Source organism: Branchiostoma lanceolatum, chromosome 16 (assembly GCF_035083965.1).
Source record: "Branchiostoma lanceolatum isolate klBraLanc5 chromosome 16, klBraLanc5.hap2, whole genome shotgun sequence".
Taxonomy (NCBI): Eukaryota; Metazoa; Chordata; class Leptocardii; order Amphioxiformes; family Branchiostomatidae; genus Branchiostoma; species Branchiostoma lanceolatum.
Genome location: NC_089737.1, coordinates 8,874,817 through 8,896,320, shown reverse-complemented (window position 1 = coordinate 8,896,320; position 21,504 = coordinate 8,874,817). Strand labels below are relative to the sequence as shown.

Below are 21,504 nucleotides of genomic sequence, written 5' to 3'. Positions count from 1 at the left end.
TTTATATATAGGTCTACATTAAACATGAATTGTTCAGACTTTTTAGTTGTTTGTGACAATTTAACGGTTTACCATAACAACATTAACGTTATATCTGGTTTGTATCAGGTGACCACCAGGCCACGTACAGCGCCGAACCGCACGAGGGTGGCGTCAAGTTCACCAAACAAAGAGAAGGTCATCCTGCCTTTGAGCACAAGAGTGACACAAGACTGCACAAGGTGATTGTGGCACATATGATATTCTGTAGATACAGAAATGTTTGCGTTTTTCGTAAGTGATCTCTTCGCCGCAAACTTAAAACCACCGCAAATCTTTTTGCCCTCCTATATATACCCGCTTGTCTACTATTGTCTCAAACGCGAACTTAAAACCACCGCAAACACTCAATTTTCTACCGACCACGAAATTAAAACCATGCAAACTTAAATTCATTTACAGTAGTATCTCTAACCCTTGGAGAGCGGCAAGTACTGCCCAAGTTGCTGGAATGTCAAGGCTAATATGAGTTGGAACATGTTGATTTGATTATATGGATGACAACGGTGTACGCATCAATTTTTGTCTGTTCAGACCAATCCTGCCTGTCCATCACAATTATCAGTTCAACCAATGAGAGCATGGCAATTAGGAGTTTGACCAATTAGGTAGTAGCTGCATGTCTTTCAAATATTAGCATTTTGACAGAGGTCTAAGTGGTTGGTCTATTTGAAATTTACCTTATAATATTTGAGTGTGATGATGTGACACTTTTAATTCAACCAAGCCTTTTTTCTTCAAAACCCAAACTGTTGGAAAATCTAACTATACATTTTTCAATATCAATAAAAAAAGCAATTTGTGATTAGCTATTGTCATCAAATGTTAACATGAAATACAAATGTTTTCTTTTTTTGCAGGAGTTGTATTTCAAAAAGGATGGGGAAGTTCCACACCGTGTGCTGATCAAAGAGAAATTCTCCTCACCTAAAAAGAACCAACCAGGGTACGACGTCCATAAAGGCACCAGAGGTGGAAATTTTGTCAACGAACCTGAAGACATAGGTGAGAGCATAGAACGTCAACAGTACTCTTATAATTACACTGGGTGCCTATGACCGGTACATTAAGAAAAAGTGTTGTTATCATTAGGCCTTCTCAAAAGACACAAAGATACAAGGTCAATGTATGACTGAGTTAGAATTGACAGCAAATTATCATGCTTTTCTTAGATCAGATTCTATGCATTTCTACCAATCTATGAAACTTACTGTGATTCTTGATTTGTTAACGGTAACTTAATTTTCACTACTTTAAAAATCAGTAGTCAACTGCTAAAATTTACTCATTGCAGATATTTGATTACTAGCATTTGAGACAGTGATTGTTTTGCTAATTCCCACCGTTAAAGTGCTGTGAATTACTTCCTTTCCCCCCAAATACATGTACATAATCATACTCTACCAGAAAGTGTTGATGAAACTATTTAACTTACTAAATATAGTGTATGATAAATAATTATCATTTCTCCCCCAGACATTCCTGAGATGTCCACCTCTGCGGAGTCTGAGTTCACTCTGATTGGCCTGAGTCATTCCGAACCTCCTTCTCGACCAGAGGGGCTCTACCAGGACGCCATAACTGTGTCACAGGTGGGTCTTCAACACAGTCCTGTCAGAAACCACCTTTAAATGGTTAATTGATTAAACCCCCTATAGGGCACTTTGCACCTGGTCTTTAAAAGCCAACATGAGGACACCTTGTGCTAAAAATGTGCTCATTCGAGCCCTACATAACCATTGAGAAAGCCACTACCACCTTGCTACCACTAAATAACTTCACGGAAATAAAAGAAATGGAAGTCCAATTAGTGATTCTATAGGGATCTGATTTGTGGACAGTAATGACTGTATATAATACAATCATCATTGTCCACCAATCAGATTGCTAGAATCACTAATTGGACTTCCATACCCTAATGGATTGAACAAATCTTAGTATGATTTCTCTTGATATCCTATTTAAGAAAAAAAAGACTCAGAAATATGTTTTGACATATGGTATTGTGCTCCTGATAGTATTACATTATGTATTTAGTCAGATAAGAGAAAAACAGAGAAAGCATGTGATTCTATTGCATTACATTCAATGAAGGACTAAGTGTTGTCTTGTAATTTACATTTTTACAGCGTAAACACAAGGTGCCGATTGGTCCTCCCTTGAACTTGACAGAAGTGAGGAAACCCATCCAGCAGGACCTGACATGTCTGAGAAAACTCATCATCAAACGAGGTAAAGAATTTCTTATGGTAGAAAATTTCTTTAAATTTCATTTTGACAAGAGCTGTAAAGTTTAAAAGTTATTAAACAACTTCTGCTATTTCTTGCTTTCAAGTCTCTCTTTTAATGATGAACAGTATAAAACAATATACGCCAAATTGTGAAATATTTGTAGTGGTTAATGCTTGCAGTTTTTGTGGTGAGCTCTAACCACAAACTCAATATTCCATGAACATGACTTTTGCTCTGTCATAATTCACTTCATCTTCACAATCACAGTAGCAAAATTTCACGGTGTAAGAAAAATCAACATTTTCACTGAACTTTAACTTCACGATGGCGGCAAGTGATTTACAGAATGGATGTGTGAAGGAATCATAAATAATGACAACAGTTACTGTTACACGGTACCTTTGATGATAAGTTCACGGTACAGAGGTGACCATGAAAACAGTGAACATAAAATTAAAGTGAAAGAAACAAGTCTTAGAATTACCATACTTTCCCCACTGCCGTGAAATTTGTCCCTTTAAACTTCAACCTTCTCCCTGCTGCCTAACTCTATAACCATTAGTAACACTGCCATGTAATTGGGTGCCAAACGGCTACTTCAATGTGCAAGACGTTAAATGATTTACCAGCTCAATTTACATTACATGTAGTTACATTCAGGATAAAATGTATTTAGTTTTCTCTATCACCATGCATGATTTAACACAATATGTTATTCTTGTAGGCTCCAACAAGAAAGACATCATTCCCTGTTACACTCATCTGAGGGAAACTCTGGAACGACTCACAAACGAAGATCTGGTCACTGTCGTCGACTTCTACTTCAACCAGAGCAGCAGATATGCGTGAGTTACTTTTCCCTTTGTCTGTCAAGTTTTATGCTCTTTAAGCCTTTCCTTGATATCCCTTGTTAAAGTGTTTGATTTTGCGTACCAATATTGTGTTGTTTAAACAATTAGTCGTGTCCGAGTGGTGTAGTTGTCTGCGCTCTCTGTCTCTGGCAACACCTGGTTCAAATTTGATAGAGCCAGGTTCGTGCCCGGGTCTGGAAAAGTCGTTTTGTCCTCTTGGATGGGGACGTAAAGCTGGCAGTCCCGTATGTAAGGGTGCGTATGGCGTCAGACCTCGATCTGCACGTAAAAGAACCCAACACACTTATCGAGAAGAGTAGAGTCTGCTGAGGAAATGAGCTTTGCTGAATACGCGAGCTGTAGCATAGCCACATTGCACTACGAGCATGATTCGCCTCAATTGAGGACGACTGCTTTAATGTGCTGAAGATGTGGCTCTCCTCAATCACATGACCACCAGCTTTTCGTCCCATCTGAGAGAACGTCCCTTGCCAAAGCTTAAGGTTTTCACCTGAGTTAAGTGATAAAACAGGTGTTAAGTACCTTTCCCAAGGGCACAACATTGGGACCTGCTTTGGATTTGAACCCAAAACCTTTTGGTTCTAAGTCAGCAAACAACCCTCAAGCACAAGAAAGACTACATGCCACTTTATTCAGACAGCTGTATGGATCATTTGGTAGAAGCTGCCAGTTTAAAACAAAGCAGTGCATCTGCTGACAGGTTTGCATTTAATTTTGTCAACATGTCTTAAACCACCTGCCACCCAATCCAAGTAAGGTCAAAACAAGACAAAGACCCCCCCCCCCCCCTTCACTGACACATCTCTTTGTAAAGGTAAATCTCATTGGCTTTTTTATGCTGTAGGGGCAGTGGTTTGTGATATCCACTGTGTCTAAGGCATTGGGTATTAGAAGGTGGAGCCCAGCCCTCTCCTTCCACTGCCTTTTATATTACTACCCCAACCAAAGTTAGGGACCCATTTTTACACCTGGGTGGAGTGAGGAAAGTCATGTTAAGTGCCTTCAACAAGAGCACAACGGCCGGGGATGCCAGGAATTGAACCTGTGACCTCTCTACGTCACCTCCACTAGCTGTTAAGCCATTTGACGCCACACCAGGCTGTGACGCTCTCTTAGACAAAACCATTCCTAATCCCTTGACCTAATTTTCACTGTTGAGTGAGTGTTACTGATAACGGTAATTGTCATTTTGTTGCTGGCATGTTCTGTACATATCTCTATTCTTTCGAAAAATCGGATGGCATGGTGCTATGTACTTTTGTCACCAATATTAGCCTTACCCCACTTTACCGACAATGCCTCTGAAAGAGGAGGTGTGCAAAACTCTGTCAACGGGTCGTCTAGATTGACTCAAAGAGGGGCTGGTCCGTAAGGGTCACAGAAAAAGCAAATAGCACTGAAAGAGCCCTGGCCTCCATGGCTGATTGGTAGTTTACACTTGTGTGGTTACGGACTCGGGTATCTAAAGAAATGATAAATGCATATGGTGAACTCTTTTTGATGCGGATGTCTAAGGCTCTTAGAATACCAATGAATACTTGGGTCAAATGAAGCTTAAGTTGTTCAAATAAAGGAAAGTTTCAAGCGTTGTTCAACATTGAAATGGTTCAGGTTGTTCTTCAAATTGTACAACACACAAATTGTACAAAAAGTCCAAAAAAGAAGTCAAACCCAACTTGTTAAGACATACTACAGTTGTTACAACAACGTTATTCACTGTCCATTGTCACCTTCAGGCATGAACTTGCAAATAAACTTTCTCTTAATATTGTGCCGCAAAAACGCCGCTGTCGAAAATTTGAATGCCGGATTCGGAGGTTGGCATCGATGTTGTTACGATTTCTTTGTTTGAGGACACAAAACTCTCTTGACTTCAGGCACATTTTGCATTAAAATGTGTTTTTTTTTTTGGTTGGTATAACATAAATGAAATACAACACGGTGTATTCTGCATCACCCTCGGTCCCGGCCCTCCTGCAGGCCGCATCGACCCGCGGTCGGGCCAGCACCTCGGGCAATACAGAATACATTGTGTTGTATTCTATATATAACAACTACCTTGTAAGATTATACTTTATCTTCAGTTTGTGTCAAAAATTCTCACAATTCGCAAACAAATCCAGTTTTGTTTATGGAAACATTTCTGGGATGGACGTTGCATCAAGACAACAGGCAAATAAACAACAGGACAAGCTGGCTGTCATTCGATATGTGTATTGACAATTACCCAGTGGTCCATACAAGCAAAGTACAGCCCTCTTTAAACATTGGTGTACACTGCTAATGTCTTTGTACATATCAGCCACTCCTCTGTTTTGAATTTGATTAAATAGCTTCAATAAGCCGTACAATAGGCTTACAGCTACTTAGGAAACGAATTTGTCTGAAAGACAGACTGAAACGGAATTCCAATAAACTGGACACGCCTATCTGCCAAAGAATGGGAAACAAACTCGGCCATTCCTTAGTCAAACCTCTGAGGGTCGGGCAGCCACCTGGCACAGACAACCACCTGCAGTCACAAGCAGAAACAGTCCTGGCCAATTTTACATGATCAAGACCCTCTGCTATCAGTAACCAACTGTTTGAGACTTACTATCATGATATTTGGCTGAATGAACAGTGCTTCAAAATCTGAAAGCACCTCTACTCACTTTTAAGTACGGGCGACAGTCTGTATAATATAAACAACGCAAAATGTGTACATGTTAATGTCTTGTTGATATGTAAGAGATTTATTCCAATTCTTAAGTATTTATTTGTCGTTATCTGAACAGGGTTTTGATAAGCCTGACTAAATCAAGCTTTTAGCAGCCCTCCGAATTCCACTGGTCACCCCTAGAAGCTTGAAAGCCAACTCCTTTAGGTCAGGAATTAGCCACCGATAAGCCCCTGGCAGTGATCGAGAGATTGTGTATCACAGGCTCTGGTTTTAATACTCTACGTTTTAACCACAAAACCTTGATTTTAGTAAAACCTCTTCCAGAATTTTGTGTAAATACCAAGTTAACACAATTCAGACCCAACAAGTTTGTTAAGTGGTATTTTGAATAAAGATTTCAAAGGTTTCAAAGAGAAGAATCTAGTATGTGACCCCTTTCAACATCACTGCAAAAATAGAACAGTTTTCTCTAGTAAAAATACCTTTATTTCAAAACCTTTACATAACATTTAATCTTGTTGTTAACTGGCATTCCGATAATTGTTGCCTTTTATTGCAATAGAATTGCTTGTATTTCTGGAATTTCAAATCTTCTTTTATTTGTTGATGTTAACCATATGTAACTTAGTGCCAGTAGTTTTCACCATTGTTTGGTATTTGGATGTTGGACGCTTCGGCCCTTTGGTAACTTGACCCATGGCTAATCAGACCAACTGGCTCAACACCCTGGTTAACTCGGCCCAAAGCCTTGGTCAACTCGACCCAGCACCTTAACCCGAACCCTACACTTAACGTCAAACCTAACCTAATGCAATTGGTCGAGTGGACCAGGATATATATTGGGCCAAGTTGACCAGAATGTTAAACTGAGTAGTTGACCAGGGTGTTGGGTCGAGTTGACCAGGGTGTTTGGTTGAGTTGACCAGGGGTTTGGGCCAGGGTGTTGGGCTGAGTTGACCAGGGTGTTGGGCCGAGTTGACCAGGGGTTTGGGCCGAGTTGACCAGGGTATTGGGCCAAGTTGACCAGGGGTTTGGGCCGAGTTTACTGGGACTTGCTGGTTAAGTGCCGAATTGTCCTGATCCTTTAAGTACTTTTGCCTGTTTCTTTAAATAAATGTCATTTAGATAAAGCAGGTTAAAAAAAGAGGTATGAATTACATACCTCTACTATAATCACCCAATTAAGCATGGACGTACATGTATGTAGGCCGGAACATTGTCTTGCTATTTGCTACATGCAAAGCGTCATTAGTAAAGAACTGATAGGTTTTGTATTCGGTGAATAATGGCTGTGTACAGTGTTTTATTGTGAACACTTATAATGGAGTGTTGACAACTTAACAGGTCACTTGCGTCAGCGCACTATTTCCACTTCTGGGAAAAACAGGATATCAGTTACATAAAAGACGTACAAAAACGTATAAAAGAACAATATTGTGGTATCGGTTGATAATGATTATGTCATGATCAAAGGTGGTCTTGTGTGTGTAAGGGATGTTGACTTGAATCTAAAGGTTCTAGGTTCAAATCCCTATCCCCAGTGTTATGCCCTTGGGAAAGGCACTTAACACCTATTTCCTCACTTGACTCGGGTGAAATTTAGTCATTCTAAGCTTCAATAAGGGACGTCCTCTTGGATGGGACGTATAGCCGGAGGTGTACCATGTTTGAAGAGAGCCACACCTAGAGCAATGATTAAAGAACCCACCACGCTTGTTGAAATTTCTAGGGATACATTCTGTGAAAAAAATTTTTTTTACAGTTTTGTCTTACCCAAATTTTATTTACTGTACAAAACCAGTGTGTTATGCTTAAAGACAGTTTGCCGCTTATGCAAAACAAACAGTCAAACAAAATCCTTTTAGATGGACCCAGAGAGTCAGTGATTCTATACTGTGGTAGGTCTAAAGATCTAAAGGCATAATGCGATAAACTGTAATTCACAGACTCAACCGGAGATTTGAATCTTGCATCCTCACCCCTATGTACCCATTGCAGGTGTTTCAAGGTAGTGGGAAAACACAGTGCACCTTAGGCTAGGTGTGTAAACTTTAAATAAGAGATCCGATTCAGTGCTTCAGAAAAGAAATGTTCAGTAGACATGTTTGCAAAGAAACAGTGCAGTCTTTTCTTTGTCTATTTAGTGTCATCTTATGACCTTTCTATAGCTTATACCAGTATTTAGCTTGGGCTTACTCCTCCCACGACATATTTGATTGTCAGATCTTATACGGGTGAGACGGACATTCAGTCTGTACTTTTTGTGTTCAATAAATTGACATCCTGATACATTCATGTGAAAAGTAGTCCCATAGCTTTTTTGTGGCCGTAGGGGCAGTGGGTAATGTTCTTGAACCAACTGTGTCTAGGGCATGGTATTGGAAGTGGAGCCCATCCCTCTCCTTCCACTGCCTTTTACTTCCACAACCTAAGTCAGGTACTTGTTGTTCAACACAAAGTGAGGCCAGGAGGGAAGTCGTGTAATGTGCCTTTCCCGAGGGCACACTATCCGTGGTCAGGGGATTTGAACCCAGTCCCTTTGGGTTCTAGGCCACACACCCTTAAACCATTACATGTATGCCAAAATGAAGCCAAAAATTTCACATTGGGTGTGTTTACTATTAAAGTGACCTCCTAATAGATTTATGTACCAAGCTAAAGAAAATCATCATGCTTCATCCTCAGTCTTACCGCTTATCAAGGTTTTACGGTGTGTGGAAGATAAGGCATTTCTTGTAGTATTAAGTGCCTAAAGGTTTGACCTGGTTTGAAACATTAGACTCCGAGAAGTGAGTAGACAAAGTACACTTAGTACACAAAGTAAACTAAGAAAAGGTTAGGTGTGACAGTTTGTTCAGTGTAATATAATTATATAACCAGCTGCGGACGAACCTTGTGCCTGCAAAGCTAAGTGTTATGCAAATCGGCATTTATACCATCTATAACGTTAATGTCAATGTCTCACCTAACCTTTGCATATATTAAGCATTCTTTAATCCCATCTAGTGAAGATGTCCCTACTGTATTTGGTGTTCTGTGCTACAATTTTAGTTGTAGAACACATCAATCAAGTGGCAACAACAACTTGTTTTGGGCATAGAAATGGTGACCGTCACAGGTTATGGCAAGCAAAGCTATAATTGAATTCTTAGCGGCCTGTTTGTATTATTTCAGAAAATATTTTGAGCTTCGCTTGGACTGGCTGTTGCTATGTACGACCATCAACGGTCCAACACAATGGCTTGATTCGAAGTTTTATTGTCTATCTGGGAACTGATATTGGTATGATATCAGAAATGATATTGTACAAATTGGATACTGAATATTGAAACTATAGATTGCAATGAGACTGTTATTGTATAATGTAATGTTATGGAAATATACAAATGTGTTGTGTTTGAAAAATGTGAAGATCTAGATGCCCCTATATACATATTATTTCAACCCTGAGGTGCCCTTAGTAAATGTCAACTATACAAAATACATTGACAATGTATTATAAGTGTTTGGAAGCATGCAGATTTAGACGCTCCTATACATACATGTATTTCAAGAATGCCCTTAGTAAATACTATTATCAAATACAAAGTTTGATGTATATTAGTATACAAATATACAATGTACAATGATTGGAAATGTACTGAGATTTAGACACCTGTACATATTTCAACACTGCCCTTAGTAAATACTGTTAATCACTCTAAGTTTGCCCGGCTTTAATTTCGCGGCTTGGAGAAAATGGAGTATTTGACAGACTTATGGTTTTAGATTCGCAGTTGAAACAAAAGTAGCGCTACACTGAATTTTGTCAACAATTAGTCAACCAATTGCATTTGTTTGGCTTAACACACTTACATGACTGCTAAGGATGCGGGACACCGTTTGTACTGGCTGAAAATTTTTAATTCAAACTGAAAACCGTTGAAAACACCTAATAGCTCTTAGTGAATGCTAAATCTCCATGGACACTTTCACAGATTAAAAAGTGATTATCAAGTGATCATGAAAATCTGGATAATACATCTTTAAATATACAGCTACTGGAGGTCTTAAGTCCTTGTTTCAAGTTGTTGAGCCCCCTTAAGAACTGGCTGTGAAGCAAGAATCCTTCTTTAGACCGTGTGTTTTATTTAGATAATTGAGATAGAGGCACAACAGTGATGAAGGATGGAGGTAATAGACTTATAAATTCCAGTAGTATTACAAGTATACAAAATGTACTGTGTTTGGAAACGTACAGCTTTTAAGGCACCCGTATACATATTTCAACACTGCCTTTAGTAAATACTGTTAATCGCTTTAAGTTCGCATGGATTTAGTTTCACGGCAGGGAGAAAATTGAGTATTTGACGGACTCATGGTTTTAAATTCGCTACACTGAATTTTGTCAACAGTTAGTCAACCAATTGCCCTTGTTTGGCTTAACATGCTTACATGTATGCATAGGATGCGGGACGCATTTTGTACTGGCTGAAAATTTTCATCAAAACTTAGTTGTTTTTGAAAGTGCAGTGGGGGATGAGCTCACACGGTTTTCTTTTGATTAGAATCTCTTTATCAGTCACTATTCAATTACGCCCCCTATCTGTTTCTGTTGGTAGTGCAAAGCGTCTTGACAAGTATCACCTAATGGATGCAGTGGCGGATCAGCACACATAGTTTTCTTTTGATTAGATTCTCTCTATCAACCACTATTCAATCATGCCCCCTATCTGTTTCTGTTGGTAGTGCAAAGCATCTTGACAAGTATCACCTGATGGATGCAGTGGTGGATCAGCGCACATAGTTTTCTTTTGATTAGAATCTCTCTATCAACCACTATTCAATCATGCCCCCTATCTGTTTCTGTTGGTAGTGCAAAGCGTCTTGACAAGTATCACCTGATGGATGCGGTGGCGGATCAGCACACAGACTTCACAGACGACCTGGTCGTCGACTACGTCTTGTTGGCTGATGAACCAGACAAGGACCTGATTGAGAGAGTCCTGGTGCACTATGTGGCGATAGACGAACCAATACCACAAGTAGGTTTAACTTACATGAACAAAAAACTACTCATCGTAATTGCGGCTTCACACTCTCATATTCATAATCCCACCAGGTACCCTAAGATCACCACATTGGAAAAAAATGCAGCATCAGTAATCCTGAAGGTATCAAGACTTCATGATCAAATATCCAGGTGTTCAAGTTCACATTCTTAATAAGGCCTCTAGAACGACTTTTTTTTCAATGTGGCAGTCTCAGGGTATCCGGCAAAGGTTGACGTGAAATGTACTGATCTAACCTCTGTTTTACCCATGTTGGCCTTGACTTTGAAACATTGATGATAATATATTACGATATACTGCAACGACATTGAAAAAAGTATCTTGCAGAGCATCAATATTATGACCAAGTACTGTTGGATCATAACTTTTGTTGTGTATCATTTCAGCGCTTCATAAGGACCCTTGAGAACCTGGCATTCTTCCCAGATGAATATGATGGTAGGTCAATTACACTTGTATTGTGTTGTATTTTTTATATACATAAACATAATACATACGATACCATACAACCATCTATGTAAAATACAGGAAAACCAAGACTTCTGTTTGGAATACTGTGTTTCCTTTTTTGCCGTACCGGCCCAAAAAAGTAAATTTCAAATCGATTTGTGCCAGAACATTTGGTGTCCTCAAACAAAAAAATTGTAAGAACATCAGTTCTCATTCCAATGTCCGAATCCGGTATTCAAATTTTTCAACAGCAACACAGATGGCACATGTTTGAATTATTCCATAGGAATTTTAAAGATATACCTGGATACCATAGAAATACAGGCTAGTTTGGAACACCCAATGGCAATTACACTTATATCATAGTGTTATGTTTATGAAGTCTTGTCATACTTTGTACCATGTACAATTGTCTTGTAATAAAGTTCCTCCTGCCTACTGCCTAAAGTTCCTCCTATCAAACATTATCATCACATGTCATAAATGTAATACGTATGATTTACATATTTTTTAAAGGTTTTTCTTTGTTTTTTTGTGCAATGTTTGTCCACAGAGGTTTACCTGATCGCCAGTGTGAACCAGCGATGTCTGCTGGTCCTGGGCGCCATCGTGGAGAACATGCTGAAACACGGCCACCACGAGACCGCAGACCGAGTCGTGGGACGGATGGAGGCAGATCTGGGCGTTCACGGTCAGAAACTACGCTTTTGCACGACTATGGTCAGAAACTATGCTCTTGGCGACTATGATTTCCATGAGTCGTACTGAATCTGAGTAGGTCAACAGGTGTACACTCAGGTATAGCAGAGAAGACAATACCCCTGGTCAGAATGTACCCCAAATTAACACACTTGTTCATTGCTCACTTTTCTAAAACACCCCGACCAATCGACCTCTTTGAAACTCTAATTTGAATCAGCCATTACGACAGATCGCTTTCTAAGTTTCTAAGGAGTCAGCTTTGAAAGGATGTTTTCAGATTGACAATTTTGGCACTTTGGAAATGATAAGAGCCGACCGCGATTAAACCCTTCAAAAAAAGTAGTTTGTACTACTTTTCTTCAAAGGTTTCATGGCGATCGGCTTGTATCATTATGGCAGTCATTCAATAATCCAAATCAGCAACAGTCATTTGGGGAACAACCAATCACTTTATTTCCTTTCTAATTAGCTCAAATAGCTCTCTTTTGATTGGTTGATTGAGCCATTGTCTGCTATTCAAGACCCCTTGAAAGCGGCAGAAATGTTCCACCATGTACAATGATCCAGATCAACAACAGTCATTTTGAGAACAGTTTAGGCCAATCACTTTGTTTCCTTTCTAATTAGTTCAAATCTCTCTCTCTTGATTGGTTGACTGAGTTGTTGTCTTCCATGATTCCAGACCCATGGGAGGAGCGACAGAAACGTTCCACCATGACGGACGAAGAGCTGGAGTTCCATGACTTCGAGCGTGTGACTCTACTGGAGGCTCTCGGTAATGCCGCCCAGCCAAGGTCGTTTGAACACCTGCTGTCGTACACCAACCAGACCACGGCGCCACCGCTACTCAGGAGGGCGGGGCTTCACGCCATGAGGGGGTACCATCATCAGGCGGTATGTTTAAATAGGAACAAATCCTGATTTGCATAATTAACATACCATTACATTACATCAAAATTAAGTACAGCCCAAAAAGCATGAAAATTCATTCATCCCTTCTTGACATCCTGTTTCAATGTCTGCTACTAAAATGCCCCTGCAGTTTAAAAAAAGCTGCTAGAGGGCCCAAACGTATGTAACTTCTTTCCAAGCGCAATAGCTATCTGCCACCCAAAAGTCATGACACTAGCAATTGTCCAGAACACGACATACAAAAACTGGACGTTTTACTGCAGTACTAAAGCAAGCCACTAGGGGACTCAAAATATGATCATTTCCAGTTTTTGTCACTACCTACCAATGAATAAGAATGATAATGATAGTGAATCTATTACAAGTTAATTATTGCAAGATAACAGGACAAAAACATAATGTATTGGAAAATGACAATGTCAAACTTGTGGCTACTCTAAACTTGTAATGCTTCAGATGAGTGTAGATTAAATGGTCTAAATTCTATTTTGGTTTTGGGAAGATATTGACCCACATTTTTCTGTAACATGTTTGCTCTGTGATTTTCCTTCAAGTTGGCTTCTCAGTACAATGAACCAGACTGGTGTAAATACTGTACATAGTGTCTGTCTTCTCTGTCACGACCAGTGGAAGAATAGCTCAACTGTTCATTTAAACTGAACTTTCTCCATGCAGATCACCTTCACTTTAATATACTTTCTGTCACAGGCAGCGGACCGTCTTCACAAGTCCGCCACGATGGACGAGAACGAGCAGGTTCGTTACGAGGCCAACATGTACTACCAGGCGCATCCGCACGGGCGCAGACTGCCAGATGATCACCCGCATGTTGGACCAGGGTAGGAGCTTTCACAAAAATCGTCCTAAGGCTTACATTGTTGCAGTGTTCTAGCCAGCCTGAAACTTTTACCCGTGATTTCAATGATGAAACGTCCCTTTGAGTGCCATAGGCGTGAGGTGTCATGACGAAGGCACGACTATTATAGGGGGGTCTGGGGGCATGGTCCCCTGGGAAACTTTTGAGATATTGACCCTCTTAAACATTATTTTACTGCATTTTGAAGGGCACATTTTGCTGGTAGATTAAGCTCAGTTTGATGACAACTCTTTTGGTGAAAAATAGATGGCTGAAAAAAACGGTACAATGTACCAGTCCTAGATTACAACTTAAGTACTTAGGCCAGAGAGCTTAATACTAGGTAACATTCTCATCATAATTTCCTTCTATTTTGTGCTTGTTAAAGGTTTAAAAACGTGACCAGTCCAGCCCTTGATAATCCCCTCCTACCCATGAGGCAACGTACCAAGAGAGGATTCTGGGAAGGCATCAAATTTGACATGTGTGCCCCGGGTGTTGCTTGGAAGAAGATTTTGGGATCAACGTCAATCGGAGCGTCATTTGGTGTCACCGTGGCAAATTGCTTGAACTTTAACATAGGTGTGTACTTTTCTCATTCGCTTACATGTTTATTTATTTATCTATTTCTTGCTTTGGTTTATCTATTTATTTGTTTTTCAATTCATGTTTATTTATTCATTTATTGGCTTGGTTTATTCATTTATTTTTTTGTTTATTTGCTTATTGGTCTATCTATCTATTTATTGGTGTCGCTTATATTTATAGCCTTTGGGCCACACAGTTGCGCGAGCACTACAGCAGAGTCCGCTGGCAGACAGTTTGTTGAAAGATATGATATCCCAGTGGAAGATTTAGCTCTTCAGTGAGCTTAACTGGATCGATATCACTTTTCTTTCCTTTTCCTTAAAATGCCTGACATTTGTTCGTGAAATCCTCTAAAACACAATACCGGGGAAACCCACACCAATGCCCCCATACATTTTTATCGGGAGAAAGCCCTGATTATCATTATTTACTGTTTATAGCCCCACAAGTTGTGTCTATACTTTTATTTATATCAATAAAAACCATAGATGAGTCACATTATTGTGTTTGATCTCTCTCTGTAGCGCCATTGGAAGGTGATTTGAAGATTGAGGTTCACGACGAAGTGTATGCGAGAGTGCACCTGGGAATCCTGGGTGTTAACCTTGACCTCTTCGTCGTACGACTGTGTTTCATTGGCCACACCTGGTACAACCTGAACCTTCTTCAGGTATGGTATCAAATTTTCATACAGAACAATATATAGCCCTTTTGTTATTACCTTGTAGGAGGTTTTGTAGCTTGCTGGTGTGTATGTTTGTTTGTGTGTGTATAGTAGTGTTTCTGCAATTTGGCAATTGGCATTTGAACACTTGGCACGTCGGGGACACTAACAGGAAGTCAAGTCAACGATGCCAGAAAGGTCCTAGAAAGGTGGCAGGAAATGAAATCGGCCAAAGTCCCTAGTTTTCTCCATGCCTTTCAGTGTGTTATCCATAGTGTTACATCTTGGAGATTATTGAAGATGTACATTGTATCTATTATATAGTAAGCAAGTTATTTGTTGGGTGGGCTCTACTGTCTCTTCACAGCCAGGGGCTGAATTGCAAGGAGCTTACAATTGGTGGAGCTAAGTTGCAAGCTTCCTTTCATCGCTAACTTAGGTGACATCTATATGATGAGTGGATAACAACCCACTGCCCCTACGAAGGCTAGAATCTAAGACCTAGAATCCCTTTTTTTCACTTTTACCTACCTCCCACAGAGTTCTAGGAACTGGAGTCAGAATTCTGAGAACTGGTCAGTCAGAATTCTATAGAATTGGGCTAATCCCCAGGGGGTCATCAATGGCTGCTACATATTTTAAACTTAATTTTTACTTACCAGATCTGATTTAAGATTACTGAAACGTGAAGGATACAGTAATCCCAAATTAAACTGGAATTCCCAAATTAAACTGGAGGCTGTTCTTTCCATTTCTAGGAGTTTGAAGTAGGGACTGTGACCGACATCACCAGCAGGTTTGACGATGTGGTCGGGAAAATCTTTGGCGCCATCAGTTCAGGAGTATCAGCTGTGCAGAGTGTGGTGACCGGAGAGACAGACATCATCGACCTGTTTGAAGCACTCAAGTCTTCTCTGGAGGCGCTTCCTGGCAGGGTTTGTATTGAATGAATGAATGGTTTATTTGCAAGTAATACATTGCAGCCAACAGGCTGAATTACATACACTGAACACTTTTTCGTGAAGCATTATGAAGTAAAATGCAACAAATGCCTTGCTTGTACATTGCAAAAAATATGTGCGTTTTAAAATGCTGATGTATTGCAGAATTAGACTTATATTGATCTTAAGAATACATTATCATAATGTAATAATTATTGTAGGAGTATTATGATAAGACAGTTCAGGGTTTACACTGCAACTGTGCAGCAATATACACTCTAGGTTGATTTGTCAAAGGTTAAGGCCCCTAACTTGTAAACAGTTTATTCATTCATTTCAAACAGTTTTGATTTAAGTTTTTTTTGTATAAACAGTTCTTGTCAAGACCTGTTGGATGATGCTTAATACGTGCCCCAACATGCTTTGTTTGTGTCTCAGTGGCCTTTGACTTTGATATATTACCCAAAATGCATCTTGCTGCACACAATTTGGAAAAAAATCTAAAAGTTAAAAGATTGAATTAAAAAAGTAAAAAATAAATAAATAAATAAAAATAAGATATCAAAATTTGATAGTAGTTAAATTCTAAGGTTTGATTTTTTTTCTGTTTCAGATCGGGATGATCAAGGATACCGTGATCTATGTTCTGGACATTCTGGGGAAGTACGATCCCAACGTGTGGCCCCCCACCATCCGCCCCATGGTCAAGGCTGTGTTGGGCATTGTCAACAAAATCAACAAGATCAGGAACGACATCACAACATTCTACAACGTGAGTGGATCAAACCAGTTTTTCAGATGTAAATATGCTAAGGTCCCAATTGCGCTGGTGCCCGTCAGGGGTGTAGCCTAAGCTAAAGCTCCAGGCTAAGAATTGAGCTCATCCTATTTCTCTTAATCCATGGGTGTTATGCGTTTAGGTCTCATTTCTGTATTACTCCGAGTGGGTACCCTGAAAGAATCCGTACCCCAAAAAATGAATGGTTGCATGAACGTGTGTTTATATCGGTTGGAATCCCTTTTAAGACTGATCTCAAGCTGATAAAAGCTTGTTTATAACAAAATTATCAGGTAAAGTTTGGCAGCCGCACGCGAGGTCGAATGTGCACAGCCCAACATTGTAGGTGATGCGGTCGTGCGCTTACAGCTGGAAAATGCCTTTTTGGGGGTGTAGCTAAGTGCAGTTTGTAATTGCTATAAAAAGAGATTAAATGTAGTGAAACTGTTGGCAATTTTTTTACATGATCTAGGGTAAATGTTCTCGATATAAAATGAATAACATTATATTGGTGCATTTTCTGTAGCTTCATTACGAACGCACCCATGTAAAACCCGTATTATAACATGTAAGCCTATGGGGCAAAAAAAAAATGAATGAGACCTTAACAGTCAGACCAATTATTTTCAGACATTGGTTACTGTGGACTGTCACTGTTAGTTAAAGATACTTTTTCTGTGTGTGCAGTTGGTGACAATGACTGTCTCGGTGGATCTGCCATGGGCTGCTGACCAAATCTGGGATTCCATTGTGACCTTGGTCGGTGCCCTTGACGACGTCTTCTCAAACCCCAAAGGAGCCCTTGCTGATATCTTCAAGTGTATCTTCAGGTAGGCTGTCTGAAGTTAGCCCAAAATCCTTCCTACTGCTCACTCCAATAATTGCTGACAAGCAGAATACATGTAGACTGGCACCCATTCCCATTGAAACATATGTTCTTGACACCCTACATTGTTTCGTGAGTCAAGTATGCATGCAGTGTAACGGGGGTCAAACTTTGGAGTGTCTGTTCTGACAATATACATGTATGCCATTACGACGACTGTGTGACTCGGAGCCAATTAGAACTCTTCCCTATATTTCAGGTGAGTATTCAAAATTATCATTTCTCAAGACTGCCAGACTCACTGTTTTTCAGACAATCATCAGAGGAGGGAATGTCTAGTACGTAGAATGAATGGCAGTTACCAGTGAGAGTGCATTTGAATTTTGAGTGATGATAAAATTTGGTTCTGTTTTTTTTTCAGGTTTGCCCAAGCAGCATACACCCTTTTCCAAAGGAAAAATCAGATGATGGCAATAGTGTACCCCAATGGTGAGTTGATTCATACTGTTAACTCATTTATTTTCACAACGTATTTTTTTAAGCTGCCATCTGAAATAATTCTGTACTACAGGTAATATCGTAGAAATGCATATTTTACAGTATCATGATTTCTCAGTGGAGAGATCATTGCAAAAACCATGAAAATAAAACCACAGCAAATATTTCAAGATTGACTGTACTGTTGTCGTCATAACAATGTCAACAGCAAAGACTTCAGTTTTGTCTGAATCATGATCAAGAAATGAATAAAAATGTCAAGTTCAAAGGTCATGACTGAGATTGTACTTGACTTTCAGGTCATTTCCCTGACTGGTTTGACCTAAGGCTGATGGTGACTCAGGCCAAGCAGAACTTGACCACGGCGATGGCTGAAAGCAGAGTGGCCATGGATGAATGGATAGCGAGAGCCAAGAAAGATCCCGTTGCAGCATATATAGGCATGCACGAGGTACATGTTTTTACAATATGCTGCATTTACGATGTATCTTAATCTTATATTGTACCAGTTTTGATTTGTTTTACTCCACATAATACGGTAGGATTTGAATTGTTATTACCTCTATGAAAAATGGAGGCATTGCGTTTGGTGTTTCTGTCTGCGTGTGTGTTCGTATGTCTGTCTGTGTCTGTGTGTGTGTGTGTGTGTCTGTGTGTGTGTGCGTGTTTCCGGATATCTATGGTCAGCATGACTTTAGCATGACTGAAGAATCTCTGAATGGATTGTGATGATACTTAATATGTAGGTAGGTCAAGGTCTATTTTTGGCCCCTTGGTAGCTGAACTTGCCTTAGCTTTGCTTACTTATGCTATACTTACTGAGTCATCTAATAATATGTTTTACTACTACATGTATCTCTGTCACATTTGGAAAAGATACAAATCAACGAGATGTCAAAATCGGAAGTTCTGCTGCAGTACAATAGTCACTCAACAGGAGGCTCATAATTAACTTTGACCTTTGTCTTCCCAAGACCGACCTACATACCAAATATCACCAAAATCTATTTGGAGGTTTTAAGTTATGCAATGGTCCGGAAACACAAGCACGCAGACAGACAGACCAAAAACAATACCTCCGTTTTTTAGGGGGGTAATTATAAACATATCCTTACAAGGATTTATAATATTTTCACAATTCAGTCGAGGTTGAAGCAGATCATCAAGACTGAACTTGACCTGGCCATGACCCGGCTGCACGGCTCCTTGGACCCCCTGGACGGGGTAGCGGACGATTTCCGTGATGACTACGACAGGGGCATGACGACCGTCTCCGCCCTGAAAGACGCCTACGTGGTGTTAGACGAACAGTAAGTCATCTTCCCAGTATGTGTTAAGACGGCATCACATAACAAAAACATACTAGTCTGTAGCTTGCTCGACTAATCTGCAAACTCCAAAGGACATTACCAGCAGTATTACAACCTGCCTAATGTTACAGTAAGTCTTATAAAAAAAATCAAATATGTTCGACTGTGATTTCGAAAATGTCCACCTTCTAGCGATCAACAGATTTGGGCAAAAGTCAGTGACAGTGTGATAATGAAATAAAACAGGCATACTGTGATGGACCCAAATGCTACATTGTACCTCAGGAGCCACTAAGTCGGCATATGATTATATAATACTTGTGTGTTCAAATCATCATGTTTTATAGGACAAAAAGAAGAGCAGTTTGTGGTTGATTCTTAATCTTATGCTGGATGGTACATCGTGAGCCATGAAACTAAATTGGCCATTGGCCATACATGTTTGTGTACATAATGTAGACGTTTTAATACTCGTTTTTATAGCGGCAGTGAGGGCAATTGTTTACAACAGTTACTGTGAATAATTTCATCAGGTTGGTGAATGACCGATTAGCAAAGTTCTTTATTCACAACCAGGTATGTACAATACAGTATTGCCCTGATAAAGATGACAGACATTCAGTCATCAAAGCTTCGGCTCGGGTAAATATATTATGTGGTTGTGAATAAAGAACTTTGCTAATCAACAATAACTACAATAAGAAATATGTAACATAGTCAATGATACGTTTGTGAAGGTTAGACATCCAGGTAAACAATATATAAGGAGAAATTCAAACTCTACAACTGGATAAAAATTCGGAGATTTATTTCCGGAAATAAATCTCCGAATTTTTATCCAGTTGTAGAGTTTGAATTTCTCCTTATATAACATAGTCAATGGTATTCCTTATGATATTCAACAGTTGGTGGTACTGTTACAATTATAGTAAAATTGCTCTGAATTGTAATTCCTCTCATTGCAGCTATAAGAAGGTCAAAGCGATGTATGTGCGACTGTTTGGTGCGAGAGCCCACGTCAAGTTCCCTCGGAAAGTCAACTCCGCGGCTGGAGGCGGCTGTCCGGCTGGGTTCTACCCGACCACTCACAACGGAAAATACTTCAACTGGGAGGGCATTGACTTGGAGGCTACTGCATCCACAACAGTTAGTACAGTCTCAGTATACAATATAGCTACCACTTCTACCACTACTACCACACCCAGTACATCCAGCACTGCCAATGTAATGGCATTTAGAGAGTACATGTATGTGGCATCGTGTGTCGCAATCGGTAGGATGTTTCACCCAACCGTGAGGTCCTGGGTTTGAAACCACTGCTATGCCCTGATGTTGGGAAAGCCACTTAATACGACTTTCCTCACTCCATCCAGGTGTGAATGGGGACCTGACTTTGGTTGGGGAAGTGTGGAGCAAATATGTATCTGTTCTGTATTATGTGATTGTAAACCCTGCAGCAATTCAGCACTGGCTGCCATTGCACGGGTAATTAAACAAACAAACAAACCAACCGACTAACCAACCAACCAACCAACCAACCAACCAACCAACCAACCAACCAACCCCAATCTAACCTGATTTTTTTCCCCCCAGCTGTATTCCCCATTCACTGGCATGATGAAGAAGAACGTGACGGGTACAGTCACCATCAACTGTACCGACACCAACGCCCTGGGCATGATGGCCTTCATCACCAACCTATCACCCAACGCAACTCTCTTCGCCGATCCTAATGCCACGGAAGTGGAGGTAGGTACAGTAAATGCAAATGGTTTTAAGTTCATGGGGATGTAATTTTAGGGTCGTGGAAAGAATAATAGGCTTTAAATTTGCAGAGTTGGTAGTTGAAACAATACAGTCGTGAGACAAGAGGACATAATATTATTCAAAGTTTTGATTTTTTCGATAGAGTTTACTTTGAAATCTGTGAAAATAAACCAACGTGACTACTTCATGAGTATTTTGAAAATATAATTATGTCAAAATCTGTAGTGACCTTCTTGACGGTGTATAATGTAAAATATCTAACAGAAGTGACTTTGAGAACTTCAAGGTACATATTGTATTTGATAATTAAGTACAACCTGAATGTAAAATCATTTCTCGTTGTTGGAAAAAAGACC

The 21,504-nt window shown here is 39.9% G+C and overlaps 1 protein-coding gene across 1 annotated transcript in view; it reads left to right on the top strand.

Moving 5' to 3' along the window:
• Positions 1-21,504, top strand: part of LOC136422209 (uncharacterized) — a 52,196-nt gene that overhangs the window by 5,474 nt on the left and 25,218 nt on the right. Inside the window, exons 6-25 of the mRNA XM_066409854.1 lie at positions 109-221; positions 900-1,044; positions 1,516-1,631; positions 2,169-2,271; positions 2,996-3,116; positions 10,661-10,829; positions 11,243-11,294; positions 11,860-11,997; positions 12,691-12,902; positions 13,629-13,759; positions 14,165-14,358; positions 14,889-15,034; positions 15,787-15,963; positions 16,583-16,741; positions 17,435-17,577; positions 17,995-18,062; positions 18,371-18,522; positions 19,215-19,381; positions 20,347-20,527; positions 20,975-21,130. Of these exons, the coding sequence (XP_066265951.1) occupies positions 109-221; positions 900-1,044; positions 1,516-1,631; positions 2,169-2,271; positions 2,996-3,116; positions 10,661-10,829; positions 11,243-11,294; positions 11,860-11,997; positions 12,691-12,902; positions 13,629-13,759; positions 14,165-14,358; positions 14,889-15,034; positions 15,787-15,963; positions 16,583-16,741; positions 17,435-17,577; positions 17,995-18,062; positions 18,371-18,522; positions 19,215-19,381; positions 20,347-20,527; positions 20,975-21,130 (2,843 nt within the window). The remainder of the gene's footprint in view (positions 1-108; positions 222-899; positions 1,045-1,515; positions 1,632-2,168; positions 2,272-2,995; positions 3,117-10,660; positions 10,830-11,242; positions 11,295-11,859; positions 11,998-12,690; positions 12,903-13,628; positions 13,760-14,164; positions 14,359-14,888; positions 15,035-15,786; positions 15,964-16,582; positions 16,742-17,434; positions 17,578-17,994; positions 18,063-18,370; positions 18,523-19,214; positions 19,382-20,346; positions 20,528-20,974; positions 21,131-21,504) is intronic.